The sequence below is a fragment of the Micropterus salmoides genome, unplaced genomic scaffold (assembly GCF_014851395.1).
Source record: "Micropterus salmoides isolate LMB-PRFRI ecotype aquatic unplaced genomic scaffold, ASM1485139v1 Ms_hic_scaffold_22, whole genome shotgun sequence".
NCBI classification, from domain to species: Eukaryota; Metazoa; Chordata; class Actinopteri; order Centrarchiformes; family Centrarchidae; genus Micropterus; species Micropterus salmoides.
Genome location: NW_024041373.1, coordinates 1,026,803 through 1,047,161, shown reverse-complemented (window position 1 = coordinate 1,047,161; position 20,359 = coordinate 1,026,803). Strand labels below are relative to the sequence as shown.

Below are 20,359 nucleotides of genomic sequence, written 5' to 3'. Positions count from 1 at the left end.
AGTACACACTTTGAAGGGCTTGCACTTTTAGTTCATAGTAGAAAGTAATATAACATCAGGCCTGTTGCTGATGCAGTGTGTGTGTCTGTGTGTATACGTGTCTTACCAGGCTACAGTTACTGGAGTACTCAGCAGGGTTGACAACACTGAGCTGGTACAGCATCTTACACACGATGATGACACACACCCAGACTGTAGACAGACAGGAAGCCATGGGCCTGAAGCGACCGTAGGGCATCGCCAGAGACCACAGCACCACAAGGACCAGGTTCATCACGGATGGCTACGGACAAACACGCAAACAGGACAACATTTAAGTTATAATGAACCCATACAAAAATTAACATGTTTAAGAGCTTTATGTCAAGTATGATGTATGACCCGATCATTCATCACTCAGGTTAGCAACAAAACGAGCTGTTCTAAACGCGGGTGTACTACTGGATACTGTGTTCCAAATTGGTGCCCTATTCATTTCAAGCAAAGTTGCTCGTCCAGCACATTTGCCCAAAAAAGTCTTCAGGCTTCCGCAGTTTTGGGCTAACAACACAACCATTGGAATCCTTCTGTGGGTGGCCCCTCTCAGACTCGACATGCCTCGTCGAGCGCAGCAGCTTTAAATTAGTCATTTGTGTTTACAGGTCAGTCCACTATAGTTTAGAAAGGCACTGTTCACCTCCGACAGCTGCAGTAATAATCCAACTTTAAAGAGATGGATGGATGTTTGATGGGTAATGATGGGTTTTATAGTTATACTGCAGAGCTTGTAAAATTAGTCAGAGGACAGTCTCAATATGACTATGAATAAATCACCTTTAAGTTGTAGCATAACTGACTGGGACATTACTTATACAAAGACATGATGACAAAATGCTGATTGTCAATAAGAATTAGAGGGTTCTGATTTGCTGTGCAGTGTTTCACACTCCCTTAACAAACACGACGCCCGTTCCCCCTGCCTTTACCTCTTCAAGTGCAACCCACACAGAGAAGAAGGCCACCATCTTGAGGATGTGAAGCTCCAGAAGTCTCCAGAGAAACACTTGAATTTTGGTGAGAATGTCAGAGAACCTTCCTGACAGAACCAGCAACCTGTCCACCACCAGACCCCACTTACTGGGTGTCAACACCGCTGAGTGAGGGAAGAGAAAGGGTGGACGTACATAGAGAGACGGGAGAAACAGAAAAACAGAAATGAACCGGCGAGACATCAAGGCACTAGAGTTTAAGAAACTTCTGAAATGTAAGTGCATTTACATGGAAACATCCGGGGCACAAAACCCCCCAAGAGTCAGATAAATACAAAACATTTATACAAGAACGCATGTAAGCATCACTTCTTACTCAAAATTCACATCCAAAGCAACACCACCGACTCCATCATTCTTCTCAGTATCAGCTGTAATTATTATTATTACATACTTGTGATAATAAAAAATTATACATTATAAAGCAACAAAACTTTAACTTGACTTGTGCTATGTAAAAGTTGTTTTATAGTACAGGTGTGCTTGATAAAACATGATTATTTTCCTACTTTGCAGAATAAAATAATTCAGAACGGTGACAGTGAGTAGTTTGTGATCATAAATGATGAAACAATATAATTACTAATTTGTGCATCGATAAGCAACCATTTGATTTGATCGTCTGTAATGTAAACGGCCAGTGTTTTTTTTTTACCTTCGTCTTCAGATTCCTCGTCGACATTAGTCACCAGGTCTTCCTCTTCAAAGTCCACCCCCACGTTACCAGAGCCAATCTGCTCACTCCTCTCCCTGATCTTCTTTCTGGAGGCAGAGTGTCTCATTAGGTCTTGCAAAAGAATATAGAATTCTTGGTAATACGTGACGATGGGAAACACAAAAAGCAGTGGTTTGAACTTTAATATTAATTTGTGGTTGTAAGCAGACATGGTGAGCACATTCCGGGAAGAACGTGATTTATGTTTCATTGTTACGAGTCAGCCTTTTGAATGAAACTGGACCATTCTATTACATTTATGCACGACATTTATTTCTATTATGAAAATCAGTTAAAAAATCAAGATAAATAGAGGAAATGTACCATGTGACCTCTGTCTGCCAAATAAATTTCATGAGGATTAGGTAAATATTCCCCTAGATAAGTTGTTTAGGCCATAGATCCTTTCTTGAGAACCTAAAGTCCTACATTCATAGTGCTAAAATGATGTCACCTTGTTATACTAGAATGAAAAACAGCTTTAAAGATGTTTCTAGGTAAACCAGTTCCATATTTTTACACGTTTTTTAATGATTTTCAGAGACTGGACTGATCTGCAGCATAATCTCTGAATTGTTTTCTTCACTTCCATAGCTGGAGTCCAGTCGTCACCACCAGAGGGCCCTGTGTTATTTACAAGCAAAGTGAAGTAACAGTTTGAAAATCTCCAAGTCCTAATCCTGTGTCTCAACACTGTCTTTATCTCTTGTTACATGCCTTAGCTATTTTGACCAAACTTAAACATTAACTTGAGGGGCTGTAGTCACAAGCAGAGTGATGTCATAGGAGAAGGTGAGTGTTTGGATTTGTAGTTGTTAAATTGTTTACATTTCCAAAGAATAAGGTCTAATTTATTTAACAATGCAGATGTCCACCAGTCATCTACGCTCTACATCTCTCTGCAGATGAGATTTACCCCCCCCCCACCACCCTCAAGTATTAGGAGTGTGTAGGTGGTGTTACTTGTGTATAGGTGCAACATGCTCCAGGTCAGTGATTCTCATGAAGGGTTTGTGGAAGTAGTGCAGCTGCAGAATACAGGCCAGCAGGAAGAAGCCAGGGATCAGAATACTGGTGAAGAGTTCGGACAGAGCAAACGTCTCCAGACCAATCGCTGCCAGCCTGGGGACGACAGGGGGGGCGTGATTACACCTTCATCATTTCAGTTTTAAACGTATATCTTTCTTATTCCTAAAAGTGTTTAATTTGCATAAGGCTAATCTGGATGCAGGGAGTGAAACTGCATTGTTACTGATAAGTGAGTGGAAGGAACACGGGGTTAATAAGAAGCCAACACTTTATATTTGCTCTGAGCTCTGACCCTGTATCTACAGGCCTAATTACCACAGGGCTGTGTAGTGACGCTTGGGGCGTATGCAGGCCATGAGCAGCTAAAATGTTTAAATATTATAGAACGTTCTATTAAATATAAAAATCAAAAATATAAATCACAAGACAGTCAGGCCTTTGTAAAAGAACGCACTGTTCTTCTGTGAAACCAGTGAAGTTTCTCCAGTATCCAGGGAAGTCTTCAAACTGGTAAGTGTAGATGGAGATCAGCACCAGCATGGTGTAGGCCACAACAAGCCCCCAGAAGATCTTCAACAGACGCCTCCACAGAGAATAGTACACCTGGGAAGTATCAACAAGTTACTCATTACCCAGAAATGTTTGGAATTAACATTCCATTTAATGTGCAAATAACTCTAACAAACTGCCACAAACTAAGTGACACCAAGAAAAAATAAAAAGGCAAAACACTGAGGCTTCTCTAAAAGTATCTGATGAGATATCTAAATGAAACTTAAAAAATGAGGTGTGGGGACCTGATAGAGACAGAGGCAGAGCAGGAACAGCAGCATGTAGATGATCTTGTATCCAACAAGTTTTCCAGCAAAGGAGACCATGATGAACATCCCTCCACACACGTAGATCCAGTATTTGGCGTAACAGCTCATCACCATGCCTCCCAGAACCTTCAGCACCGACTCATTAGCTGCCCCCTCTTCTGACAAGGATAAGAGGGAGGAGAGAGGGGAGAGGGGGTGGGGGGTTAGATGCTGATGGTAAAATGGAAAAGACAGAGTAATGAGGAAGATATTGTACATGGTAAGAAGTACTGTAAAGGATAATATTGGATAAGATAATCCATTACTGATCCCCCAGAGAGGAAATTCCAGTGTTACAGCAACACAAGGACAGAACAGGTTAAAACTATGTAAAATAAAATAAGAATAGAACTAAATAGTTTCACATACTGTATGTCTCTGTGATTTCTGCCTTTACCCCAATACAGTGGAGGTGAATTTAATTTAGTTATAAATTAATAAATTAATTATATCTGTAAAATATAACAGCAACCATCTTTCCAGAAACAGCGTCACTGTTTATCCAGTGAACAGTTTTTATAGTATTTCTTTGGTAGAAAGTACAGTTGTTCTAATTGATACTGAGTGTTCGTTGCTTATCCAAAACAGCTGGGATGCATTGTTTTCAGGGGTTAGAAAACAGGTAAGTTGTTTTGTATGTGTGTGTGTAATTTAGGTAAACTGACCCTTTATGATTCTGTTAACTCCATCAGAAAGTGAAAGTGTGCCTGATGTCCTGATACTGGGTTGTATTGCAATGTCTGACTCCTTAAAATTCTTCCATGAAACCACACGGCTGTCATGTAGGCTCTCTAAAAATGTAAAGCTTTTAATTTTGTTTAATCAGGAAATTAACACAATGTCATTTATACTTTAAAGAGGTGGTATTCTGCTTTTCGGCTTTCCCCCTCTCCTTTATTGAGTTATATCTTTTTTGTGCATGTAGTTTGCAAAGTGAAAAAGCCCAAAGTCCACCCCAAAGGGAGTTCCCATCTCCCACAGAAAACTCTGCTCTGAACTGCCTGAAAACAGCTCGTTTGTAGTCCAGCCTTTATTTCCGCTTTCTTGTGATGTCACAAGTAAATACGCGTCATAATGCTCGCAAAACAGCTACTCCAACACGCCCTCAAAAACTGTGAGCTGCAGCACACAGCTCTCCTCTCCCTTCCAAACACTAGCTACCCTCCAGGCAGTCAGTGGACATAAAGTTGTTACTGTGATGTAGAGACAGAGCTCAGGTAAAACTTTATGGATGAAAGATTCTTTTGTTACAGATTAATAACTCACCACTCTGAAACTCTTGCTCCAGTCCATGTTGCCAAGCTGGTTGGCAACATGTAGCCTACAGCTGAACCGAAGCCGTGTTTACCAGCTTCTCACTGACCCGCCCTTCTCTGCTTCTGACTGGCTAGTAATCCTTAACTAGGAACTGCGAATGTGCAACTCCCAACAAAGATCATTTAGAGACCAGATGTATCACTCCATAGCTAAAACGAAGCCTTCAACACAGGGTGAAAAGAGGAGCTGCAGAAAAAAAATATATGGTGTTTTTTGAAAATGAAACCATGTAAACCTGTTCTGGTACAACCCCTAAATAAGATTTTGAACCTGAAAACTAGCATAATACCACCTCTTTAAAGAAAATAGCAGCAGTTCATTGTTTTGGTCCACTTAATGTGACTCTTGCTATGATGGATATGATGCAATTTGATTACATTTACAAAACGGTCCAGACTGTAAGCCCTGCCCCTTGCAGTAAGCCGCAGTCTGGAACTCTTGATGTGATGCCTGTGTTACAAATAACAGACCCCATCCCTTTTGGCGCCATGCCTCGGCCCTTCCATAAACCACACACACCCTTTTAAAATGTATGTCTTGTTAGTATATCATTTGATCAAAGTTTAAACTTGATTGACTAATTTAACAATTGTATAAACACTTAAGACAGTGTGTATACATGCTGTGCGTGTGTGTTATCATAATGGAGCAGGGCTTTGTTGTGTTAGTGTCTAAGTGTGTGTGTGTGTGTGTGTGTGTGTGTGTGTGTGTGTGTGTGTGAGAATGTATAAAAGACCTCCTGTAGTGACTTCCTGTAGTGGTGTGGCCAGTTTCCTCTTCATGCTGAAGTTTTCCTTCACTGACTGACGTACTAACAGCCAAAAGGTTAAAGTGAACAGAAGCTGGAGAGATAAAAAAAGAGAGTGATGGAAAAACACACGGAAAAACATGGAGAGCAAGAATTCAGTTCACTGGGTTTCTGAAAAGCAGAGAAAGACATCTCTAACCAGCAAAATGACCCATCCCTTTACTCAGTAGAACTTTTTAGGGCATGTTTATGAAACCTGATGATTGCTGCTGATGTAAAAGAACCCAACCACAGCTGAGTTGATTTAAATGAACTGCAACCTGATGCTGGGCTTTTCAAGACATGTTTTGTTCATGGACAACAGAAGGAAAAGAGCATAGAAGTGGTTTCTTCTGCTGAACTTGAGATTGTGATTTTATTCCTCTAAATATTGACAGAGTTTGTCTCTATCGAGGAGTTTGGCTCCAGTGCTTGTGCTGTGTGAAGAAATATTGCATGTAATCTGGCACAGTCAGAAGTTGATCTGAAGTACCTGAGCTCATGCCTCAGCTCATAGTGCTGTGTGGGGAGATGAGCCCTACTGTATCTGGTCTGTATCACTCAAATTCATGGACAAGCTCCAGGTTCCACAGCGAGGAGTCGGTGATGAAGGGTTGTATTCAATGATAAATATCATACACAATGTCATCGTCACACATTTAACTTCATCATCACCCAGTCACCTCTGATCTTACCATGGCTCCTAGTCTTAGGCAGGGGTACTGGGCTCTGTCAAGTCCCAGTTGTCTGAGGCTCATGGTTCCCACAGTGGTGGGCAGTTCAGGCTGAAGCTCCATGGCCCAGACGTACTGCAGACAACACAGAGCCAGGCCATAGAGCAGGATAAACGGAGAGCACAGCGTGGCTGCATGCCGTCTGCAAAAAGAGACAGCTAACTGAGGTCAGGTTTAAACCATGAAACAACTCATCAGTCATGATGTAGCCTGTGAAGTGTACATGTTGAAAACTTGTTAAAATCACTTGAAAATGTGCATTTGTAAAGAGACCAAACACTGACACAACACAAGCAAAATCCGTAGGAATGAATTAATACATTCACCACGTGTCCATTTTCAGATTTTCAAGTAGTTTATCAGATTTCTGCCTTGATCTGTCAGCAGTACAGGTGTAATCAGTACCTGGCACGCAGGATCCAGATGAGACAAGCCCACAGCAGCAGCACAAAGGTCAGCCAGCTGTGGTACGTGATGCTCCAAACCTGAACAACATGCAAACAGCTCATGACAACGGGAACAATTCACAGGAACTATCAACTTGAAGACATAAAGGTGCCAAAACCAGTCTGTAATCATAATTATTCAATTCCTGTTGTGTTAGTAGGCTGAAATAGCAAAGTATATTGTATTAGTTTTGTGTGATTTTATAAATGCAGAAAATTGTGTATTTTTTTACAATAGTATTTTTTAATAGTTTTTAGTTTTTTTTTGTTTTATTTCTGTGTCATGCCAAACATCTGGGAATACAAGACACTGCTATTTTATAAAACATACATCTTCCAGTAATCAATACAGAAAACCCCCAAAACTAAACAAGAGATGAAAATATATGAGCAAAAGGAAAAAGATCACCGCATTACAAAGGACTTAAATTCTTTCAAATATCGATTTAAAATATCGTATTCTGAAATGTTCTGATTGAGAGCTTTTATTTCTCATCCAGGCTTTCTCCAAGTAACTAATCTAAATGTGTGAACAGCCAACTCAATCCATAGTTACCATCATGGCTATGAGAGCGCAGACATAGCTCTGCTGCATGACCACTTTTCCCAGCAGGAAAAATGGACTTTCACTCTGTTGGCCACTGGGAGCGTTGCAAACACCTGCCAAAAAGAACAATCCCTCAGCATGCAGAACATTACATAGAAAAAAATATGATGTGTACATTATCATAGCTGAGTAGTCATGTTGTCTGCTGAAATGATCTTTAAAGGATCGTTCCAGTTTATTACAGCTTGGCTCTTGTTTAATAGCTTTGGCCATCATTCCTATATACTGTATATGTAATGATATCAGTCTGCTCACAGAGCTGAGGTCAGGGAACAGGATCAATCACTACAACAATGTCAGATGGATCAAGAAACAGAAGCAGTCAGACAGGTTAGAAGCAAACCAACAGTTTGTCCATCAGTGCTTTTCTTTTTCTTGTAGATAATCTGGATAGTACTAGATTTGTTTTCTCAAGTAAAAGTACTGTACTGTAAGTACTTTAAATAAATTAAAAAGTAGGTTATTTAAAATGTATTCTGAGTAAATGATTTTTATAATCTGTGACTGCAAACTGAGGAGAACTGTAGCAGTTAGCTGTTCATTTTTGTTTTCCCATCTAAAGAAGTCTGACTAACCTGTTGGTTTGTTTCCAACCTGTCTGATAGTCTCACTGATCATCTTTCTTCTTTAGTGATGTCACCATGTTCACAGATCTCAGCAATTAACTTGAGTGAATATAGCGTTATCAAAATAAAAGGCAAAAAAGTATAAACTAATCTTTTATTGCTAATTTGTTTTATTTTAAAGATTAAATTATTAGAGACAAGTGCACAGCATTGATCAGTGCTACATTTACTAATGCTAAATGTGCTGCAGAGTTGCAACAGCAAGCAGCGCTCTGACTGTTTTCCTGCCACTGAAATTAGCTTTGGCTATCTGTGAGAGCGCATGGTGCAGTGGTGGGAGAGGAGGAGCACAGGTTCATTCAAATGAGGCAGCACAAAGCGAGTGGTTGGTATTTTGGTGGAAATTGGCTTTTAAATGTTGCACTTAGAATAGACTAGAAGCAAGTCTGTTTCTGGTGCAAAGTCACTTCGCAGTGTCATTACACACAGCCATCCTGTGCAAATGACACCAGGCTGCTACAAAATTACCTCACACATATTAGACTGCTCGGTTCTGACTCAGTATTCTGTTGTTTATTGGTGACATAGCATTACAGCAGATCATTAATCATGTCTGTTACAGCCTCCTTTCTGAACTTACGGTAGAATTAAAACTGAATTAGTGTCAGATTGATGCTGTAGTAGAAATGGCTCCATCAGTATTTTTACAATATATTTCTATTATCACTGTACAAAGTAAATAAAAACCCACAGCATCTGCATTGGCTGCAGATTTGTGCTGCTGTGTGTTCACGACGTGCCACTCTGCACCATCCAGACAACAATACGATTGTCTGGAGAAGCCCCTTCCATCTGTTGAGCTGTCTCCGTCAACCTCCTGTGAATGCTTATTATAATCCACTTCACCAAGCTCTCTTGCACATACATGAGCCAATAGCAGGTGGAGATGTCCACACAGTCCATGTGCTCAAGACCTACTGCTTTGCACTAATTAGGGGCCATCTTCTCATTGAACCTACAAAAAGTGTGTCTATTCAAAGACTTTTTAACATCAATTAATATGCATATCTGAATAAATGATTACACTGTTATTTAACTATCAGGAGAATGCTTGTATAGATATTGTGAATTCGATATGATATAATAATAATTATCATAATATCTGCTACAGGTGGGGATCTTGAGTGACTGGGTCACTTCTGGTAACCATAGTTATTCTAACCTATGTCATAAATGACCTCCAAATTGTCGAATTCATTTGTAATCACCTATTTCCTTAACAGACTTTCCGTTGTTACATTTGAAATGACGTACACACATACTGTTTTAGTTACATAAATAATTTGGATACCCAGATCTGGCTGACTCTCTGCAGCCACGGTCCCTCCACTGCTGTTTTCTGCCCCCACAGACTGGAGCATGAGCTGAAACACAAGAGCACCCATACACACAAACACTTGTGAATACAGACATTAAACTGCACATAAATAGTGGATATGGAATTAGCCTGCACTATAGTCGTTGGACGACTCAAAACTTATTAAAGAAGGATCTCGTAATTTCATTCCACTTGATGTAAAACTTAATTTTGAAATTTGATGCTTTCATTGTAGTTTCTAAAATGGCCAAATTTTAATTACTAAGCCTGGCCTAGGAACTACAAACATTTTCTCATACTGTGTTGGTTAAACTTTGCAATCAATCCACAGTTGCGCGGAGGGAGGTAGGGGGGGTATTTTCATGACAAATAAAATACGTTTTTGAACTAGGTATGTTGTCTTAAAGCAACATTATGTAGTAATTTATCTTAAAATAACTGCTTCAAAATCATTTTGACGGTACACTGACTTACAGAGTAAATGATGTTTCTGTCTTTGCCGCTCTGGGCTCGATTGCTCTAGCTACTGCGCTATGTAACAGGAATCCCACGCACAAAACCTTTCACAACAATGGCGTAGTGGTTTACAGCACCAACACAACTCTTCAGTAAGCAAGTTAAAGGTACAATGTTTGTTATTTGGTAAGCTAGCTATCATGGCAGAGGCTGCAAAGAGACAGTAGAAGACATCAGAGGAAGCAAGCAAGAGAAAAAGAGAGTGAATGGACAAGAGTAAATATAGGTCTGGCTTTTACTCATTGGGGTGAGCTAAAAGAGCAGGATGCAGGACAGATGATGAGCTGGCCTTCTTGCTGTTGGACTAGTCAGTAATTATAATAATTATAATAATTATTCTTAGCTGGCTTTCTATGTCTTGTGTTGTTGCACTTGCTTGATGTTTAGCTGTGTTAGCAAAGTTGTCAAGTCAAGAAAACTCTGCCGGAGATCCGTATCAACAGCCACCTATGCCTCCTGTCATGGACCACAAGCCCTGGAGCAAGCAATGTCATAGGCCCACACCCAGCAACCCCACAACATGAGACTTAAGCTAAAATTCTCCTGTGGTTCTCCTTTCCAGATTTCAGCAGGCGAAACTGACTTGCTTTCTGTGGCAAGAGGCAGGTGGGACAGGACTGTAGACAGAGAAACAACTCACCGCTCTATGCACAGAACATTAAATCAAGGAGCAGATCTGTATACTGTAGCAGGGAAAATGCTATTTAATTTTAGGTGACAGAACAGCCGCCCAGATAGAAGTACGAGTATAATGGTGTATTTCGCTAAAGTGAGCAGACTAATAAGTTTACAATTACATTTCAGCCTTGGAAGTCCATATAGATTAAATCCTAATGAGTGGCTGAGATATGAGTTTACCTGTGTGTCATCTTCATGGTTATCTTTCTGTTGATTCCATGACCTTAACTCCACCATCTCCTCCTTTAATTCCTCCCTGTTCCCCTGCTGCTGCTGCTGCTGCTGCTGCTGCTGCTGCTGCTGCTTTCTCCTCAACCTGCTGAACACAAAGACAGACTCTGAGAGGAAACACAAATCCAAACTGGCAGCTTTTTTGAAAATGGAAAAATTATACAATCATGCAAAACTTTTGATTGGTTGCCGTCATGAAAGATGTTCCACTGGTGCCACAGCAATTAAATGCACCTGTGTTTTATTTCAGATCCTCATGTGCCTTCTTGCTCTGCCAATGACCAACTGTGTTAGACAGTGCCGAGCTAGCAGGCCATGTAACATATGTATTGTAAATAATTGTAATTTTCAGCATATTGAGCTGTATCATTGTAAGACAAAATAGCAACAACAGTGAACCCAGAGGAAAACTGCATTTGGAGTCACAGCTCAGTGTATCTACCATCCAGCAGCTGACTGCTGAGTGTCTGGGATGCGTTGATAACACAATATTACCAGGAAGATTTTCAGTAATGTGAAAAACTTCATGTTCTCTGTAGATCTACAGGAATTCTGCCAGGGGGTCGATGTGACGTAACAAAGTATGGTTTGAATTTTTATATGACATATGTCACAATTTTTGGTCAGTGTCTCTGTGTGTTTGGTTTGTATGTCAGAGTGTTTGTCCTGTTTCCTGTTTTAGTGTGGTACTCTTCTTTCTCTGTTGTTTGCCACCTGCTTTGTTTTCTGTTGTACTGTTTACCCTAATGTGTCCCACCTGTTATGTTCCCCTTCCTGCATGTGTGCGTCTGTATATTTTGTCCGGGTCCCTGCTACCTGTTGTCGCATCGTCATCATATGTCATATGTGTAATCATATATCATTATGCCCTCACTTTGGGCTTTTGTTTGGACAATGTCCTTCCACCTCTTCATGAAAGCCAAGTTTCTGTCGTTTGGAATAAATCCTTCTAGCGTATCAGCTCTGGCTAGTGTTTTGTGTTTGTGCCTAAGAGTGCTGTTTCCGTGCCTTGGCACTTGACAGTGACAACGTGCTCTTACACCATTAGTATTTCAAAATTATGGTACCAAGCCCAAAATGGTACTTCTTTCAATACCTGACTTTACTAAATGTCTTTTTATACTAAAAAGAGTCTACTTTTAACTGTAGATCCGAATCAGATCAGGAATTGTGATCAAAGAAAGTTACCATGATTAAGTGATACTGGTTATAACTTGTAGAACACACAGATTCACAATTAGCAAACCAGAAGAGAGTAGAACGCAGCAATGTTGCCACACTTGCAATAACAAATCTTTCCTAATATTCAACGTTTTTTTAATTTTTCATGTTAAGATACTCTCCACTATTGACATATTTCAGTCTGTACCAGTAAAGAAGAAGTAGCAGATACCTGGTTAGGAGCTCCATGACATCCCGTCTTGATAACAGTTGCTATGGTAATGTAGAGGAGGAACAGTATTCCTGGGTTGACATAAACTGGCCAATCATGATCTGCATTAAGGTTGAGGTCATAGGGCGAGGAGCAGTTCCCTGGTATGATGATGTCCTTCAGACCAAAGAGTCTAGACAGGAACAGACACGAAGACATAAACAGAAAGAGAGAAAAGGGTTGGGGATAAAGACAACAGGAGGTGGTTCATTAATGGCATGCTGACCAAATGTTAGTTTGCATTGTTGTGAGCAGAAGCATGTGGGGCAGTTGGAACGCTAGGATTAGGAGGGATTAACAGAAGTGTGAAAAGGTGGACTCAGTGATCTGGGGGGGAACGTCTGGAATGGTATAATCACAAAACAATGCTACATGATACCCCTAATACACGGTCAGTTTTTGGAAGTTAGCAGTCAAGTGGAGCTATTGAAAGACCAGTCACCATCTTTTTCATCCAGTAATCAGAGTTCAGGATGTTCTCACACAAGAACAAGGACCTACTGTAACATGTCCAGATGCACAAATAGAATTCTATACAGGGCCAAGTTACTGGCAAAAACATCGGAGATAAGTACTTCTCATAATAATAATGGCTGTGCTGCTGCATATGTGGCCTCTGTGCACCTCAAAACCATAAATTTCTTTAATTTCACAATTATCATCCCACAGTTTTATTTTAAGAGGAAACCACAAAGCCCAAAGGCTATGTCTGTAAGGGCCTGTGGTCAACACTGTAACAAGATCTGTGAAAGGTCAGTGATATGTGACAGGACAAATTAGCAGCAATATATTGCAATCTAAAAATGGATTTGGAGTAAAGAGACACTCATGAGATACTATGAAGCTCAAATACAGTATGTGCAGGTCAACTGAGAAATAGTTCAAGTTCAAGGTTATCTGGAGGACTACAGCAAATGATGTGACAAATGAAACATGGACTTGATTGTTGGAATACATTCAAGTGAACGCAATAAAATATTACAATATAAGGAAAATATCACGATAATCTAACCCACGAATATCTAACACTGACATGAACCTAGCTTTACCTTGAACATGGTCTCAGTCGAGGGTGACAAGTTAAATATTCTTCTCTTCTCTTTGCCAGTTTGTCTTTATCTGTATGTCACACTAGGAAAAGGGCTGGAACCTTTTCCCCTTGCTTCCCAGTTTTGAGTGGAATGTGACTGTTTTCTTTGACCTCGCCTGTCTTTTGGATTCTGGATTTGTCAAATTTGTTTGCCATATTGGACTGGATTTGACCTTCCTCATACTTGTAAGCCTTTTGTTCATTTACTGTTTGTGCACTAAATCGTCAAACTTCTCCAGCTCTGGCTCTGAGTCCCATCTATTGGATTCCTGTTACCCTGCTTGCACAAACTGTGAAATAAATGATGCCCAAATAATGCTGCTCCACCTTAGCACTTTGCAGGTTATTTTATGCTTCATCAATCAAATTATTAATGGCCACTGATTTCTTTTAACCCAGGGTGAAAGTAACAAATTACATATACTTTTGTTACTATAACACTGTCACTTTTGGGTACTTGCACAAAATTGTTATTTTACTTTTACTAAAGTATTTCTATTATTATACAAGTATTGCACTAGATACATTTTCTTTGTATCCACTGTAGAGTACAAAAGTCACATGAAAAAGCCATCATAAACTGTGCGAGAATGGAGCAGAAGAGTCGCCAACTTAGACACAAGAATTAGCTGCTGGTGAGTCTGCAGCTGCAGGAGGCAGAATACCATGTGCAGAGAGGCGACACTCTCAGCTGACACTCACTTTAAAAGATACATGATCTGAATGTATATGTTCACAGGCCGAGCGTCAGGGGGTACGAGGGGTGCAGTCGTACCTGGGCCGGTGTTATTATATTACATTCATTAAACTGATAGTTTTATCCAAACTTCGGCTACAACCCAAACATTACAAGAATCATACAACTACGTCAAGGGATCATCTGTGCAGTACAGGAAGAGACTTATGGTCAAGAGTTTGCCTGTCTTAGGAAAGAGGAGAGGCTGCCTAATAACAGTTAGCTTAGAACTCTAGATCCTTTAATTGAGGCTGATGGCCCCCTGAGAGTCAGGAGCCCCATTGCAGAATCAGAACGTCAGCAAGAGGAGAAAAAAAAACCTTAATATCTCTCCTGAGCTACGCTTCTGGTAAGGCATTATCATGTCACACTGGCATGCTAATACACTTTATTTTGTGTTCTTTAATTGAATACTTTTATCAAACAACATGATCATCATCATTTAACCCCCTTTTTTATGTTTACTCAGAGTACATTGTCTAATACTCAAAAACCCGAGAAAGACTACAAACTCAAGTTTGATTAGTTTAGTTGTCTAGACCGATTACTGTCATGATGACTATGTAAGGAGTTATCCTAAGTATAGAAATAAAAACACCCAGACAGACACACCCATAGTGTGCTGACGGCTGGGTATCCTCCTTAGGTAAAGGTCAGACTTGACTGATGGATGATGAGTGATACTCTGAGTGATACTGACACAGAGTCCTGCCAAGAACCCTGGTGATTAAAGACGAAAGAGAAACACAGAGGGAGAGAGATCACACGTCACAGTGGAATGTTCAGAATGCACTGCTGCTCATCCTTCTACAGTTTAGCTAGGGTAAGGTGAGCCTGTAGGTTACAGCTGCTAACTAGTCATTCCACACATATCAGTCCAGAAATCCCTCACTCCTCACATTCCTCTGCCCCAACTCAGACATTCTTCTTCCTATTTTGTTTCTCTGTCGCTAAACTCGCTCCTGCTATTGTTTCTTTACAGTCCATTTCCACTGAGATTCCACACATTACGAGCACACGGCGCCTGAAAATTGAAGGTTTCCTGAGAGGAAGGAACATGGTCTTTGAACCCTCTGGCTAAGGAATATCATCTGTTATTCAATAAACTGTGAAGACAGCAGGCAACATGGTGGGAGTAAAAACGACACACTTTTCGTTACGTTAACGTGTCTCCCTCACTAGCGTCCTCCCAGCGAGGACGTGAGAGAGGAGGAGATGCGAGGACGGAGGAGCCGAAAGCTGCTTTTGGTTCCATAGCGTCAGTGGCACAACTACTTATGATGAGCTGCACAGCTGTTTCTCCGGTCAAACCTACTGGTACGAATGTCCACATAACCCTTATGAGAACATTTTCAAAACCTTACAGCATCTGACAGACACACATATACACATGGCTTGACACTAACTTTTTTGCTCACCAGCCACTGTGGCTACTCGTTTTCCAAAGTTTCTAGCCACGCATTTGTTACCAGTATGGGCGGAAATATGTGTTACTAGAAGCTGAATTTGAATTAATTGTTTAACTTGAAAATCTGCATCAAATAACTGAATCTGAAGATCATCTTTTGGAATGGAACTTGGAAGTGAATTCCAATAAACATGAAACTGAACATAATATTATGAAACTGTATTCAATTGCTGTGGAGCTGTATTCGATCCTCACTGAAAATTCAACTCTGTATATACTTTCATATTCAGTTCTTGCAATTCAATTTCAGGTGATTGAGACACACATCTGGTTGTTGAGGAAGAGCAGTTGAGTGCAGATTCACAGAGCTCCTTTTGGGCCAATCAGCACATGTGTATTTTAACAACAAAAAAAATGCTGCTTTTTGTGATGCCAGAACACTTAGCAATTATATTATACATTCTATATTAACAATATATCTGAAGTGGTATAGGATTGGAAGATGGTGAAGGGGGAAGGTGAGGAAGCACAAGTAAGCGTAATGAAAAAAGCACCCATGGAGGTGACTATGCTTCTCCAGTATGTAGACCTGGCCTAGAATGGAGATGAATATATACTTTCTGAATTTAAGATTATACTTTGTGTGGCATGGAAAAAATGATATAAAACCTTTCTAACAGATAGGACGACTCTGTCATCTGCCATGTCTTTAGAGGGACTTTAGATGGTAAGGCAGTGAAGACCCTATGGGATTGCCCCAGTTGGGGTGTCATCTTCTAAGTTCCCAATACCTCTGTATTGGGAACCGTACGTGTAACTTTGAGGTACCTGTATTTGGCTTGTCTAGGTATTTCATCAGGGACCTCAATGCCAGCTGCCCCTGATTGTTCTTTGGCTTTTGAAAGCAGCCTGAATTTCTTTCCTCAATGCTTTCACCCTTTCCATGATCCCTTCCACAATGGTGTATTACAATGACAGATCGAGGTCTTCTCTCTGGTGTGAAGAAGAAGCAGTGGAAGTCTCAGAGAAGATAGGTGTGGCGATCTTCATGCAGAGAATCAATTCAAAATCTATGCTACGCAAGAGCATCTGGGCGTCACTAGCGTCTAGCGACTAGCGAGTCTGGAGTCCCCCATGAAGCTGGGGGTAAACTCAGCACTCTGGGTTTAAATTCAACACTCTGCAACAGGATATTGGACTTCCTCACAAACAGACCCCAGATAGTTCTGATTGGTGGACACACCTCCTCCTCTCTAGTGCTCAACACCAGAGCCCCCCAGGGCTGTGTGCTCAGCCCCCTCCTGTTCACACTGTACACCCCGACTCCATCCCCCGACATGGAGAGATCTCTGTTTGCAGGCAAAGCCACCATCATCGGCCAGATTTCAAACAACGATGAGACTTCGTATCGGGAGGAAATTGATAATCTTGGAGTGTGGTGCTCAGAGAACAACCTACTGCTCAACGACAGCAAAACTAAGGAGCTGATCTTTGATTTTAAGAAGGAAGATAGGAGGAGGAGGAGGATGGAAGGAGATAAAGACACAAACTCCTGTCTAAGTCAGTGGAGCTGAGGTGGAGCATGTGAACAGGTTTAGGTTCCTGGGAATCAGCATCACAGAGAACCTGACATGGTCGTCTCACATCTCCACGCTGGTGAAGAAAGCTCAGAAAAAAAAAATTCTTGAGGAAGCTTAAGAAGGCCAAATTCCTTCGCCAAGTTCTTGTCAGCGTTTACAGAGGAGCAACAGAAAGCATCCTGACTGGGAACATCACTAACATGGGATGTGCACGGCCCAGGACCGGAGGGCTCTGCAGGGGGGGGATTCAAACTGCTCAGAAGATCATTGATACCCATCTCCTGAGCATCAGTGATATCGGTGAGGAGAGGTGTCTGCAGAGCCCAAAGGATACTAAATTTACTAAAAAGCCTCTATTTCATCCTCAGTACTGCTCCATTGAATATAGTTTATTTCTGTTTGCCATTTTTATAATTGCTTTTCTTTAATGTATATTGTCTGCTACGTAGCAAAATGGAGTTACAAACTCAATTTCACTCTACATCCCTTTGGACTGTGAAAAATAAATCTACCTTGTACCTTGTAACATATTGTTTTATGCTGATTAATGACAATTGTGCATTGATTTAATAAAGTTGAATGTGTGTGAATTACCTGTCTTCTTAACTTGTAATAGAGTTATACATTTTATAAACATTTCCTGGTTTCGTATACCTTTTGCATCTATCGTCTTACCTGGCCCACAGACTGTGTGGGGGAAACAGGGCCTGGGCCAGCAGACTCTGGTACAAGTACAGACAAACCATGTGACCAGAAGTGAAGAAGCCCACCATCACACACAGTGCATTGAAACCCAGGGAACTCATGGGAAGGTGGCATGCCCACCATGTGCACACGCCGATGAAGAGCAGGAAGTAGATGGCCGAGAAGGCAGAGGGCAGTGTGATGCCTGGGAGAGAAAAGGAAGAGAGGTCAGAGACAAACATGATGCACACAGACCGACACTCATTCATACAACTGGATTTTTAAATACCTTCTGTCAAATGAGTGGAAAACTTGGAATTTACTGTTTGAATATAATAGACCATTATTTGTAACCCACAGAAGACAATCCACAAATGTGTACCCATGTAAACATGTATTTTTACATTTGTAGGGAGCGATTTGTACATGTGAAATGGGTTGTGCACATTTGTGGATCATTTCCTGTCCATTTGTGGGTCACGTTATATTTGTGACTTCCCTTCATTTATTTGTAAAATTTTGTCCAAGGGATACTGTGGAAATCTGTGGGCAAAAAAATAAACTGTATATATGTTCTGTGAGTGTAGCGTGAAAGAGGGCTACAACTTTCATTTCATTTTGCAGCCCTGCTATGCTACTTAAAGTCAAACACACATCTTCTTCACTATAAGTGTATGGACAGCAATGTTGTTGGAGCAGAAATTTGAATGTGAGCACCCAGTGTGAACTAAATACCTCTATCTGGACTGTGCTCACACTTTACAAACTGGGTGGAAACCTGAGTAGGTAGTGTTGTTCAAGTTCAAGTTCAAGACCTTTATTTGTCCCCGAGGGGCAATTAGTTTTGCTGCAGTAGCAAAGAAGTTGACACACAGTACATAACAACAAAGACGACAACATCGATTAAAATACAGGGTCAGACCAATGGGTTTTATCTGCTGAATCCCAATGATTTTGCTGCTAACTTTATTTACCATTGCTAATGTGTTTTTCCGTTTTAAACTAAGAGAAGCATACCAGCAAATACATGAAAAAGTAAAGACGGACTCAATAAAAGATTTATAAAACAATGTCATCAGGGATCTGTCCTCTGATCCTACCAGCCAACGCCAGCAGGCTGACGGCCAAGATTCTCCCCAGGTCCCGCAGAACTTTCCGGGCTGTGGCCTTCAGACGCTCAGCCAGCTGCTTGGCTCTGGTTGCTGTGGAAACCTCCTCGTCAGGTTCACCAGTTAATGACCTCTCTTCTTCATCTTCATCTCCTGATACCTCTTCCTCCTCTTCCTCTTCCTCCTCCTCCTCATCATCTGTGGTTTTGTCTGTTGGATCACCTTCTAGCTAAGGTGGGAGAGGGACAAAAAGAAAGTTACAGTTACTAAAGTACTGTATAATATCACACATTATATTACAACTGTGTATGTTTTTCTCAGTTACAGACAGTGCAGATGCAGTGACTGCACGAGAATGTATTTCCATGTAGGTCATTTTCGAGTTGCCTTTTATTGTGGCCAGCCTAAGGCACACCAGTGCAATAGCCATGCTGTCCGATCAGCATCTTGATATGCCACACCTGTGAGGTGGATGGATTATATCGGCAAAGGAGAAGTGCTCACTAACACAGATTTTGACAGATTTGTGAACAATATTTGAGAGAAAGAAATAGGCCTTATTGGAGTTTGTGTTAATTATGTTTAGTGTGTATATATATATATATATATATATATATATATATATATATATTCTTGGGAGTTACAAAATATTTATCAGGATCTTTCCATGGCTTTCTGAAGCATGTGTCCAAATAACATGGAAAAGGAAAGGCAAAGTAGTGATAAAAGGCAAATGTTCTCAGACACGTGGTTTTACTCACACCCTCCTAGTAATGTTATACATTGTAATATGCAGTATGACAAAATTATATTTGGATATGTTTTTTCCCCTTGGAATGAATGTATGAACTGATCATTTATTTATGTACTGTAGTGTGTGGTGGGTTCTGTAAACATACAAGTAACGCTGTGTTTACATGGGTCACCTGCAGAGGAATCCATAAACCGCTGTGTCTGCTTCCCTCGACTGAGCAACACTACTGACAGAGCTGTCCCCAAATACAGGCGCAAGATTTTATGCAGTAATAGGCTTTTCTTACTGTTTATATAAATCAGAATTTTTGGTTTCACTTCTGTGGGATTCTTCTTTATTGCATACGGAAATGTTAAGTCTAAATATAAGTGTATGGAAAGTTTTACAGGATCCCTGCTGCTATCACACTGCTTATACTGCAGTACATGTCTAGTTTATGTTAGGGCAAACGCCCAGGGGTTTAATGGTACACTTAGACACAGATTCTACTGCTTTTCTTATTGCATGTTGCCACATTTCAACGTTACACATTGCAGGTCTGGGCCCTGTTTCAGAAAGCAGGTTTAGTGAAGACTCTGAGTTTGTTATGCCTGAGATTAGGGAATCTCGGTTACCTTGGTAACTGTTGTGGCAGCCCACTAAAAAGACGAATTAAGTATTGGTTTTGGAAACTT

At 40.7% G+C, this 20,359-nt stretch overlaps 1 protein-coding gene across 4 annotated transcripts in view; it reads right to left on the bottom strand.

Moving 5' to 3' along the window:
• Nucleotides 1-20,359, bottom strand: part of piezo1 (piezo-type mechanosensitive ion channel component 1) — an 84,783-nt gene that overhangs the window by 31,188 nt on the left and 33,236 nt on the right. The window contains exons 5-19 of one of the 4 annotated variants that reach the window (XM_038737152.1): nt 18,923-19,160; nt 17,814-18,027; nt 12,286-12,457; nt 10,842-10,955; nt 9,441-9,513; nt 7,473-7,576; nt 6,876-6,955; nt 6,432-6,612; nt 5,686-5,791; nt 3,570-3,751; nt 3,227-3,375; nt 2,707-2,865; nt 1,684-1,790; nt 966-1,132; nt 107-283 (exon numbers count right to left, since the gene is read on the bottom strand). In XM_038737152.1, coding sequence (XP_038593080.1) covers nt 107-283; nt 966-1,132; nt 1,684-1,790; nt 2,707-2,865; nt 3,227-3,375; nt 3,570-3,751; nt 5,686-5,791; nt 6,432-6,612; nt 6,876-6,955; nt 7,473-7,576; nt 9,441-9,513; nt 10,842-10,955; nt 12,286-12,457; nt 17,814-18,027; nt 18,923-19,160 — 2,223 coding nt within the window. Of the gene's footprint in view, nt 1-106; nt 284-965; nt 1,133-1,683; nt 1,791-2,706; nt 2,866-3,226; nt 3,376-3,569; nt 3,752-5,685; nt 5,792-6,431; nt 6,613-6,875; nt 6,956-7,472; nt 7,577-9,440; nt 9,514-10,841; nt 10,981-12,285; nt 12,458-17,813; nt 18,028-18,922; nt 19,161-20,359 lie in introns of those variants that run through there. The other 3 variants (XM_038737149.1, XM_038737150.1, XM_038737151.1) reach the window with 3 other exon arrangements.